Source organism: Apostichopus japonicus, chromosome 18 (genome assembly GCF_037975245.1).
Source record: "Apostichopus japonicus isolate 1M-3 chromosome 18, ASM3797524v1, whole genome shotgun sequence".
NCBI lineage: Eukaryota > Metazoa > Echinodermata > Holothuroidea > Aspidochirotida > Stichopodidae > Apostichopus > Apostichopus japonicus.
The window spans coordinates 16,465,111-16,477,844 of NC_092578.1; the positions used below are offsets into that span (position 1 = coordinate 16,465,111).

General features: G+C 39.0%; 1 protein-coding gene across 1 annotated transcript; it reads left to right on the forward strand.

Annotated features, from left to right (window-relative positions):
- The first annotated feature begins 260 nt into the window (after positions 1-260).
- On the forward strand, positions 261-9,750 carry LOC139958801 (polypeptide N-acetylgalactosaminyltransferase 1-like). Its single transcript, XM_071956141.1, has 9 exons — positions 261-1,282; positions 2,009-2,105; positions 2,634-2,800; positions 3,204-3,411; positions 3,942-4,221; positions 5,077-5,388; positions 6,274-6,387; positions 6,930-7,061; positions 7,563-9,750. Exons 1-9 carry the CDS (start codon positions 706-708, stop codon positions 7,683-7,685), a joined length of 2,010 nt encoding a protein of 669 aa, XP_071812242.1. The 5' UTR covers positions 261-705; the 3' UTR covers positions 7,686-9,750.
- Positions 9,751-12,734: the final 2,984 nt, after the last annotated feature.

Consider the following 12,734-nt stretch of genomic DNA (forward strand, 5'->3'; position numbering starts at 1 on the left):
CCTAATTGCTCGGTAAGGAACGATACAACACATCATAAAACCCACAACATTTCAGCTATCATTGTACAGTATATACCTAGTATATACCTTGTGTGCAAAATATTGATTCTAGTCTTCGGTGATACTGAAAATCACACCTTTCTACATGTAGTGTAGACATCTGGTTAGGCTTCCAATTGATTGACACGTTAGCCACGTGGTTAGGCCACACACTGATACCTGCTGTATAGTTCGCAAACATCACAATTACTGTACTGCTATGTATAATAAGTTTGGAAGGAAGAAAAACCGCTGTAGGACACCTATCGGTACAGCTTCCTAAAACATAACTTTGGACCGGAAGAAGCGCTATGAACAAAACGGTTTGGTTCCTGATATAAAACTGTCTGTCATTGTAATCTCAGATTGTTGAACTTTTAGAGAATTTTGGCGGCATTGGCTCAATGGAAGAGAGAATGACCAGGTGAACGCGTGTACGCTACAAAGACATTCATTTTACTAACTATTAACCGTGTAGTAGAATTATACAAAACGATGGATCGTTGAAATTTTCAGTTGCATAGCAGGCGACTAAGGATGCAAGCAGCTTTAACTAGTGGAGAGTAATACATATTGGAAATTATTGCACTTCGATTATTCATGAAGGTGATAAATCAGTCTTGTCTAAAACCTTAGCAATTAAGTGTCACGGATTGAAAATGGACCATGATTTCGAGGAGAGGTCTAAGAACGATCCGAAGACGCTGTTTACGTTCGAAAACAACACTTTTATTTGTTGCTGTAATTGCGTTATATTTTTGGCGCCAAAGATCACTGATATCGACATCAGACGCCTCATATCAAAGAGAGTTTGATCTTCAACATCGAGATGATTACTATGCATATCAATACGGAGTGGGTAAAAATGAAAAAGACGATGGAGCTAAAGGCATCTTATTAGAAGATGGGAATCAGGAGAACATTCCGGAGGAACTTGATGCAGGGCAATTTGAGGAAGAGGACGACAGTTTGAATGGATTTGAAAAGATAAAGAAGAATTTAGGTATCGAGGTGGAAGAAGAAGCTGAAGTAGAAGAAGAGCAGAATGTAAGAGATCTGTTTCAATTAAATAAAGCTTTCCAAAATGGAAAATCAAAACAGAACGCTCTGAATAAGTTAAAGGAGATTCTGGGTCTTCCACCTGATGATGATGCTGTGTATGATGGTTCACTGATTGCGGATCCAATTGATAAAATGGAAGCAGACGACAACGAAGAAGAAAAAAATGGCGGTAAAAAGAAAGGTGATGTCATTAATATCTTAGGCTTATTTTCTGTAATCGCAATCAGTGATGGTTTTGTTCAGTAACTGTATAGGGAGGCGAATGGTCCCATTAAACACCCTGCTGCAAAATCATTAAAAGAAATTATATGCCTGTTTTAAAAAGTCGTATAAGCTCCACGTGACTTTTGTGCTCGGATAGGCAATAGGGTGAACTGACCCGAAGTTTGATTAAAACCAGCTAAAAAATCAATCGGGGGGGGGGGGGGGGGAGGATGGGGTTGTTGATGCATGGGGCTTCGGGCAGGAGGAAATTATTCGCTAATGCATAACTTTTAATCAGACATTATCGTTAATATTTAAACAATTTCGCTCTGATGTATAAGTAAACCTACGTCACCAATTTCTACTTTATTTTATTTCATTTTCTTTTAACGCTTAGTTGCTTGTCGATTCAAAAAGAAATGCATATTGGCCCTTCTTTAACTTTTGCAACTAGGGATTGTTCTATTGCCAAGTATCCTATAACGTTCAATGGACAACATAAATTGCGTCAGTAATTGATGCATGCTTTGACTGTATGTTTTATGTGTGATTTTCGTTTATAATTTTTATAATTCACTTTCAAAAACCATTAAACATATCAGCAATAGAGTTGATTTATAATGGCATGATGTATGTTTTAATTGTGTATCAAAACATTCAAACGAGTCTAACATTTGTTTTTGTTTTGTTTTTTTCTGAGCAGGAAAACTAGGAAAATTAAAGAAGAAAACCAAATTGAAACCGCTCGATTTTGAAATTGGAGAAATAGATCGAGATTTGCCAGACGTCAGACCAAACGAGTGAGTGAATAAGTATAAAATATATCAAGCGGAATTATATAAATCATACTGAAATACCAAATATTCTGTAGTTGATTTCATTCATTCATTCAATCATTCATTCATTAATTTGTTCGATCATTCGTTTGTTCGGCATTCATTCATTGATTCTTTCATTCATTCATTAATTAATTAATTCATCGATCCATTAATTCATTCACATATCCATAAATCCATCCATCCATTCATTCGTTCGTTCGTCTGTTCGTCCGTTCGTCCATTCGTCCGTTCGTCCGTTCTTCGTTCGTCCATTCGTCAATTCATTCATTCCTTCATATATTCGTCCATTCATCCATTCGGCCATCCATTCATCCATTCATCCATCCATTCATCCGTTCATCCACCCATCCATTCATTCGTATATTCGTTCGTTCATTTATTTGTTCATTCATCCATCCATTCATTCATCCGTTCATCCATTTGTTCCTTTATTTACTTTCTAATGATTTTTGTTATTTGATTCTTAATCTTCTTATATATATATTCCAGATGCAAACACAAGTCGTACCCTGATAATCTACCCACGGCGTCAATAATAATCGTGTTTTATGACGAGGGACTCAAGACATTACTCAGAACTGTGCATAGTATCGTCAACCGATCACCACCTCACCTCATCAGCGAAATCATTCTTATTGATGATTACAGCACCAGAGGTTAGTATTATAGTACCATCACAGTGCCCATCGTAGCGTACACTTTTTTCCCCTCCCGTCGGTACGAGATGGTATTGCCTTATTTAACACATGTAGAGCCAAGCTACGCAGACAAGTATTATGTAAGGGGAGATATAGCTTGCACACAGGTCACGCGGACGATGTTCCTGATGTCATCATATTGCCCAGCGTAGCATACACTTTTCCCCCACCCGTCGGTTCGAGATGGTATTGCCGTATTCAACACAGAGCCAGGCTACGCAGGCAAGCATTATATAAGGGGAGATATTGCTTGTACCTAAGCACACAGGTCACGCGAACTATACGTTATATAAGCTTCTGGTCAGGTAACAGACCCCAAGCAGTTTTCAATTTCTCTTATTTTTATTTTTCCTCTGTTCAGAACATTACACGAATGAACTAAAGGTACAATTACGTCAGATCAACTATCCCATAATAATCAGACGGACAAAGCAGAGGTTCGGATGGGTCCTCGCTAGGATCCAAGGGGCTGAATACGCCAAAGGAGACGTCCTCATTTTCCTCGACGCCCACACAGAAGTAACTGAGGGATGGCTGGAGCCGATATGTGCGAGAATAGCTGACGATGGGTTCGTAAAACTAAACATACAATTCAAATTAAAAACATGGTTTGAGTTCCTATAACTGGTCACTAGTGTCTCCATCAAGTGTTCCTGGTATCAATGTAAACAAACGAATCGCTATTGAAGACAGAGATTCATGTTGATATGAACATTTGCGTTGCTCTCATTACTAGTATTGTTATGCAAATTATTTCAGATGTTAGAACTCTTCCTCTTTGACCTATAACGGTCGTCACTATAAACTGGTATCAATCCAATCCCTGTGATTGATAAACAGGTGTTGTCCGTTTATTAAGCTTTCATAAACTATACTCTGTATTTAAAATCTGACCTGCCTATTATAGAGTATTTGTTCTTTATGATCAGTCACAAATTAAACTGTTTCTTGACCTCATGTGATCCTTTCCAACTCGATGAGCTTACTTAATTCCTTGACAGATTTTATTTTTAATTCATCGTGATTAAGTCTTGTTTGGTTTTGTGATTTCCTTTGAATGATATATTTTCAAATGTGATTTGATTTGATTTTCTTATAGGCACATCGCGGTGTTTCCTATAATTGATCATATTGAACCCAAAACACTCGAGTACGTCAGTGAATCCGAACATTCCGTCAAAGTTGGCGTTTTTGATTGGTCGTTAGGTGTCACGTGGCAGAATAAACTAACCCACGGCCACGATCCTACCAATCCGATACCTTCACCGGTTATGGCAGACGCGGTGTTCGCGATTAACCGCGAATATTTTCTTAAATTGGAAGGTTACGATTCTTTCTACACCACGGAGGACACTGCGGACCTGGATTTATCGTTTAAGGTAAAAATAAATTTCAAAATACCCCAAACGACCCTTTCATTCGAAATGCCGCGAAAGGGTTGTCAGGGCGCATCACGTGATAAAGTGAACATTTCCCACAATACCTTTCGAGGGAAATAAGATCGGAGATGTGTGGTGTGGTTGTTTGCTGTCAAAAAGAGACATATGATCTTGCCTGAAATTTAAAATCTGCGTTGCAAGCTCAAACGAACAAAGAATATTGTGATGTTTTAATTCAACCTTAAATAGCAGAAAATTCCAGCGTTGCGGAAGGACAGTGGGTGGGGGTAGCCGGGGGGGGGGGTATTCCGCTCTAAACCAAACCCTCTTCTACTATATACACCATGTTTGTCTAATAGATGAACGGATTTAGGACGAGGTTTTGAGGAAGGCATTTGTCGTCCAAGCGGCGTCGGTCATGTTCATGACTGTTACAAATGTTCACACCGAGTTATTCCAATGTCGCTGCAATTCATTCTGTGACATCACAAACATTGTTTTCACTATAGGCCTATGTTCATTCCGTACATGGTGGGCCACCCATTTTTTTGTGTGTGAATGAAATATTCATATACTTCACTGTGAAAGTATATATGTGTAGGCTTGCAATGTTCTTGTTTGTGTAGGGATATATGGGAAGGAAGTGTGTTCTTTTGTTCATAGAAATAGGGTATAGGCTTACAATTAAGCCTACCTGTGATAATATAAGGTGTCGTGATCTCAATTAAAAAGTGGAATGATGTTATTACATTTTTCGGTATTGCATTCGCATATAATACCTGCATGCATGTGTATGTTTGCATTCCTCGTTGTATAAAGCAGGATCGTTTCTGACGAATTTAATTTATTTCATAGATATGGATGTGCGGTGGGTCCATAGAACTCCTACCATGTTCCCATGTGGGTCACCTCCATCGACACAGCTTACCTTTCCAGCTCGCTGGTAGAGGTGAGATCAACGATAAGAAGAGACTTGCAGAAATCTGGTTCGGGGAATATAAAAATTTCTTCTATACAATCTTTCCAAATGCGAAGAAAGAGAGTCCAGGCGATTTAATCGACGAAGAGGCTTTAGTGCAGAAACTCAATTGTAAAACGATATATTGGTATTGGGAGACGGTTTATCCGGAGTCGATATGGCCGGTTAACGGTGAAAGATACGGTGAGGTAAGACCATGATATAAAATGATATCTATAGAATATTTAAAAAAAAAAAGTGTGAGAACACCTGGAGGGAAATACTCCCAGTATTGAAAGTCTAGAGTGAATATTGACACAACTGCGCATGAGCAATGATGTACGGTCAATTATTACGAACCTGACGTTAAATGAATGAAAATTGATAACGTTTCATATTTTCAACGGTGTATTAGTTATTACGTAATAAATATTTTAGTCTGTAAAGTGTATACGGAGTAACCCACAAACAGTTTTGGGAGGGGGGCTGGACATATCCACCTTAAAAATCCCCTAGTTTAATTAAACGCCAGTAGTGTTGTTGTTATACTATCGGTTTAGCTGATAAATCCAATCGGCTCACGAATGCCTTTGTAAACCTAACCACTTCCCCGCCCATAATAAACGAATTGTTGGTTTACATCTCTGATATTGAGCCATGTACTCCCGAAAGATTGATCTGTTGCATTACAGTTGGAGATGTGCTTGAATATTCATAACATTGATTTAACGAAAAGGTCGACCATTCGATTGATGACCTTTGAACCTAGAGCTCTCTCTATAAGTGGCCCGTCCTTATGTAGCTGCTGATACATTTGTGACACTTTAAACTATTTATAGCAAATGGGAAATTTCCTGACTCAATCGACTACTTCTGATAACATTACAACAACCAATAAACAAGTATATGAAATGGCTCTGTCATTGGCTCATTGCATGACTGACCGAATAAACACATAGCTGTTCATAGATACTAACATGGCGAGTGTGAATGCTTAGACATTCTTATTACCGTTTACTATAAACTGGATATTCGCAAGATATAGATGTGACGTCATCACTGACGACATGTCCCTTGTTTTCATAACATTGCAGTTACATCACAAGGAGACAGAGAAGTGTCTGGACATTGCTGTTGAGGAAAATGACCATCTTATTCAGAGCGCAGTTGCATCTGTTATTGTATGTGATGGGGCTGGAACTAGTCAGGTATGGATGCCAATTGGTGACACCTTTTGTGTTCTTTGAGTCATAAATTCAGATCTCAATTAGGGAAGTGTCAGGGGGGGGGGGGGTATGAGAGGAGGGGTACCAGACGGGTACAGATACCAATTTGTGCGATGTTTCTTGAGCCATACAAATAAACATCAGAGAACAATTTTCTGTTCCGTTGAGTCATTCATGCATGTCTCGGTTATGATAGTGTGAAGGGGTAGTGGATGGGTTTGGGGGGGGGGGGGGTACCAGTCAGATATACATACCACATGGAGACACGTTTTAGTCCTTTAAATCGACCATAGATAACAGTATTATAGTAAGAGTGGGGTAACGGATGATTGTTTGTAATCGAGAGGGTGCTGTTTGACTCTTAACACTCGTGGCAGCATGAGCCGGTAGTAGGCCTATGTTTCGCTTATATGAACATAATGTAGGACATATCTGATTTCACTGCAAATCAGAAGAAAGAAGGATATTTGCATATTGGGTCTTCAGAAACTACGAATTTGTCCTTCTTTTCCATTACGTCATAGATATGGATGTTGACTTCTATTGGTGAAATTAGAAATAACTTCCTGTGTCTGGAATCGTTCGATGGAAAGAGTGTCACGGCGAGCAAATGCCATCAACAGAAGTCAAATCAAGAATGGATGTTCGATTTCTCCGTAAGTAGCCAAAATATGCGTGGCGCTATTCATCTATCTCAGTTTTATGCATATGATGCATACGACTCATCTGCCTACTCATCCGTTATTTTAGCGACATGTCGCACGCCCAGTTCTGGGAAATACAAGTCTTTTTTTTAGTTGGGGGAGTGGGGCGGGGGGGGGGGCTTAATGTGGGGGTAATTACGTAATGATTATGATATAAGATACATATTACATTCACATTGTTTGGGGATAGAGTTAATTCTCGTAATATTGAATGCTATCAAGTAGTGCATTCCGGATAGTCTGCCCCCTGTCTGATTTTAAGTCAATGTCAGCATAAAAGTAGGCCTATTACGCTACTTTTCATGACTTTACCTGCATGGCAACTTCTTCCTGTGGGAATGGCCAAAAGACCAAAGTGAGTCAACACAAGTCTGTAATGTAGACTATATATCCAGTTAGGAAGAATAAGTGTCCGTGTAACAATATTTCATCCATTTGTTTTGGTCATTACAGATCGATAGGATATACCATGCAGCTAGCAGACACTGCCTTCATACTGATGCCAATGACAACGTGATACTCAAAGAATGCGAACCATCTCCTGCGCAGTCGTGGAGATTGGCTTCTAGAGGATGAAACTCACAATGAAGTCGATGAATCTTGCTTCTCTCTGTGCAGTCCTCTCTTATGTTACAATACTAACACGACAATAGGAGAAAGAATCACTGTGAACTGCTGAACTGTGATGTTGTGGCTAGGGTACGCGGTGACACATACCGAAGAGACTATGTAAAATGCCAACTATGGCAGCATGGCTGAAAATAAACTTTGGTACACGCGATAAGTTTTCAAAGTGATGGCGCCATATCTGTTTCAAGTGTTTACATCATTACATTGTTCAACTGTCCATCAAAATCAGTTATGTAAGTTTACTAATGTACGCTATATGAAGTAGGTTTTGCACAAGAAAGGGTGCAATTAGCTGGTTATATCTCATCACAGAAATGGAAGTACCAACTTCATTGTCCCGATTCCTTTATGCACAGACGGGTATCCCCGTATATAGGTACAGTACGTCAGTGCTACGGATAAGTGTAGAACCGGAATAAGTTTTGGTGTGTGCGTGCGTGCGTGTGTGTCATGTGTGTGTTCGTACTTGTGTAGGGCTCACGACTGGTGATATGGGACAAAACCATTTCCTGTCACCAGTTGTCGAATAACAGAGAGCAAAGTCATCGGTTGTCCAGACAAAGGGTTATAATAAATGGAATCTGTCATCGGTTGTATAGTTATACAATAACAAAAATACCATGCATACCATATAGTCACACTCACACCCCCCCCCCCCCACCCGCTCCCTTAGTTTCTAGGAATCTCAAGGAGAACTCTTAGCAAATTTAGGACGAGTTCCTACGACCGTTTAGAGTTTCCGTTCAGCATATGCTTGTCATTCTAAGATCTGTTGAGTTGTTCAGCCTTTACGCAACCAAATTCCTAAAAGTAAGGGAACATTCAGAGAAGAACACATTTTGTAGCAACATACAGTTAAACCATGAAAAATCAGTTTATCAGGTATATATATATATATAAAACAGAACTAGTATTGTTCGATACAGGTGACAAACGCCTACAGTGGAATTACGACCTTCCTTACCGGTTTCGAACCTCTGGACATACAATCAGCGTCCATAGCCTCGTGGTTAGGGTGTCCGCGTACAGAGCGGAAGGCCCGGGTTCGAATCCTGGTGGAGGCTGGAAGTTTTTTCACTGTCCTTGATTTTGAACTCATTACGACTTTCATTAATATATATATATATATATATATATATATATATATATATATATATCCATCTCCAACTTGTCCAGAGAAAGAAAGGACCTACTTCTCAGATTAAACTAAATATATAACTTGACCTGCAAAGTAGACCGTTGTTGTACGCGCTCTCCGGTTTCTCTTGGTAGTGCTATTGTATTTCGTAACAGTATATCTTCCAGGCTCCTTGTATTCTCTGTATTTGTGGAAGTTGCTGAAAGGCTTGCATGGCCTTGAATTTCAGGCATTCAAGATGGATCATTTTCCGTTTTAGGCCTATAATCAAAATGTCCTGGAATGACCTTTAAAATTTTGCTGCCTAAAACTAACAGCGAGTTTCGCTTACCACAGAGTTTGTTTTTGAAACGTAATTAAAAATGCAGAATTGACGATTTTTTGCAAGAGTGCATTGACAGTTTGGCATTTGTCCAAAATAATACCGAGGAATGATATCATCATTTAGTGTAAGGGTTTCTTATTAGCTTCATGCCTCCATCTTTTCTTCCTCTTCATTTTTTCTTTACATTTTAACTTTGATGTTCAAATTCCATAACACTACAATGCATTAGTCAACCAACTAAACAGTTTAGACAAAGTCTCATTGAAAATACTTAAGAAACGGTCAAACATTTCGAAAGCTTTCAAGTTTATTTTTGAATGTGATTAATACTAGAAATATGTACAACGAAGTATCTTGGCGACAAACTACATGATGTACTCAACGAATGGAACAAGTTTAATAGTCTCGCTAAGTAATCTTCAGTAAGTGAAAATACTCAAAAAGCTACAACTGGAAAACTGGAAACTACAACTAGGGCGACTGACACCATACTTGAAATATACCTTCATTATAAAGTATGGCTAAATTGCGAAATATTGGCAACAAACGGTGGCAGCTAAGTCTGTATATAAATAAATAAAAACAATTATATGAACTGTACTTAATTAATGAAGTTTGTCTGAGAATGGTGCAGTTGGAACAAGTATGATATGAAGGAACTTCCATTTTACAGACTGTGCCTGAATTGTAGCCAGGCTACAAACCAACCAATCATTCACGCGCTATTTCTTATTTAGGAACGACTATCGTACGATGAGAACGGAGTTTCGCGTAATGGGTACTTACGCGGAATGCCTACACAGACGTAGTTATGTCGATACCATAGAAATGTATTATTTCTTAAAGGGAGGGCGAGGGTTGGGTGATGAGAGTTGACGTTTTGTTTTTTTTTACACCTACAAGAAGGTAATGTGTTGGAATCCAAGAACCGTTATAGTTCATCAAAGGTAAGACCTAGCTCAAGTGTTTGCTGACTGGGCTACGGAATCTATATCATCAGTCTTCGCTTAATATTTACAGAAAAGTCAAATAATGGTAATCATGCTCCAACTTCAACAATCACTTTTAAAAAAGTTCACTAAGACTTAAAATTGTCTATTTTTAGACTGGTAGGTGTCTGAAAATACGTTGGAGAGTCAGAGAACCAACAACAGAGTACTTTTGGAAACCAATCTCGTGAAACCAATTGAATTCCATAACGGGTCGTTGCACTGCTAAACAACGGAAATATTGCCTTGACTATAAAAGCATGCAGATCCGTGTTACGTGTTCACTGGTCCAAATTCGGATTTCCTACTGCGGTAGTTTTCCACGTATTCTGATTGATTTTTATCAAACCATTGAGGTAAAACAGACGAACTGTTGCGTAAGGTGAATTATCAGGCGCGGATCCAGAGGGGGGTCCAGGGGGTCCGGACCCCCCCTGCTCTTGGCCAAAAAAAAAAAAAAAAGAGAAAAAAAGAGAGAGAAAAAATAATTAAATTAAACATCCACGGCGTTTGTTCTCTCCAATCTACCATTAATAGATCATCAATAAAACTAGCTAACTCGTACTGATGCAGATACATTTCGAGTGAGTTTTTGTAGGTGCTTTGCATGGCTTATATGTATAACCATATTTCATAGATTGTTTTTTTCTCATCAATTGAGAAATTGCAGACATGAGATCCATATTTTCAGGCTAGGTACATGCAGTTTAGAATACTCGAGAAGTGCCGTTTCCGGCCATCTGGGGGGTTTGTAAAGCCAAAAATTTTCTTGTACGCTCCGCGCCAACCGATGGTGGCGCTCCGCTTAGATAGTTCAGGCGCGGCTGGACCAGTCAGACCCCCCCCCCTGTCACAAATCCTACATCCGCCCCTGATTATGTATAGTGTATTGTTCTTATCAACCTAAGCTTCATTCTCAATGTATTTCTCAACACACCTACATTCCACTGTCGGTTGAAGTTCACGTTACCATCGGAAATATTTTTGTTGTTGAAATTTATGGTATTTAACCAAAACTTTCATATTCCTGGTGACCTTGTCACCAAACTACTGTTACAGACGTCTAACCGATGCAGAACGAAGGCTATGCTAAGTCATGTGAAGGGAGGGGCCGGAGCTTGGGTTAGAAGAAGGGGTGCAGACGACGAGGAGTAGGGCTGGGAATGAGAATGATATACTACTCTAGGGCCTTTATACTGTATATATGCTTCACACAGTGGACCTTCTTCCACTACACGTACGATAATCGGAACAACACTATATTAAACCTAACTGTTGCTAAAGTTTACGTGGTTAATTTTATTTGCAGAAGATCATATGGCAAGCCGTTTTAACATTTACCTCGCAATTAGACTTAAGTCGAATACATTTCACTTAAGTGGAATACATTCTACTGAAGTGAAATGGAATTCCACTTAAGTGAAATGTATTCCACTTAAGTGGAATTCAATTTCACTTAAGTAGAAATGGACATTTCTATTTCACTTAAGTGGAAATGCATTCCACTTAAGTGGAATTGTATTTCACTTAAGTGGAATACATTTCCACTTAAGTGGAATTGTATTCCACTTAAGCTAAATAGCCCATCTATTTCACTTAAGTGGAATAACATCTTTTGGGCGTCAATTTCACTTAAGTGGAATTCTATTCTGCTTAAGTAAAATACAATTCCACTTAAGTGGAAATGTTGATATGTGGCTTACATATAAATACAATTTAGGGTAATGTTCGTCGTAACGCATTCAATTGCTCATCACATATGATGATTTAGTCGATCCTCGTTGCACGTGTACATCATGGCTACGGCTAATCATTCACATCTAACATTGCTGGAATGCGATCAAATAATTGTTGTTGTTAGAGACACAATTCGAAGTGTTGTTTCCTCACTTGCACAGGGGAACAATCAGTATGATGCACAACAGAGGCGACTTACATCTTGTTTAAGTAACATAGGCAGAATTCGTAACTTTTTAGATAGTGAAACTTTTGACGAAATAAAAGATTCCATCCAAAACCCAAAATCCACAAAAAGTAAAACGTTTTCTTGCCCTTGTCAATGCGTTTTCGGCTGTAGCTCCAACCACTTAAAATGTATTTGCCATGGCTTTATTTTGGTAATGGTATTCGTCAGGTACCAGGTCAGGTACGTATACGTACACACCTTGCACGGATGTTAAGTGCTAGCTGGATCCCGATGGACAGCCGATATTCATTGTGCACATATCGACACCACGTACGTACGTACACGTATCGCGGCAAGTTGTTTATAATGGCGCGCAAAGGCATGGGCAAAGTTTGGCGGTAAATGTACTAGCCAATCACATTCCACTTAAGTGGAATAGACTAGCCAATCACATTCCACTTAAGTGAAATAGACTATCCAATCACATTTCACTTAAGTGGAATGCATTTCCACTTAAGTGGAATTGTATTCCACTTAAGTGAAATAGACAGGACATTCCACTTAAGTGGAATTGTATTCCACTTAAGTAGAATACAATTCCACTTAAGTGAAATGCATTTCCACTTAAGTGGAATAC

Bases quoted from the DNA above. Each gene is read 5' to 3' on its own strand.
- LOC139958801 (XM_071956141.1), top strand. From the start codon at position 706: ATGATTTCGAGGAGAGGTCTAAGAACGATCCGAAGACGCTGTTTACGT. The intron at 2,801-3,203 runs GTTAGTATTATA...TCCTCTGTTCAG, and splicing joins TGATGATTACAGCACCAGAG to AACATTACACGAATGAACTA. The intron at 4,222-5,076 runs GTAAAAATAAAT...TTTATTTCATAG, and splicing joins ACCTGGATTTATCGTTTAAG to ATATGGATGTGCGGTGGGTC.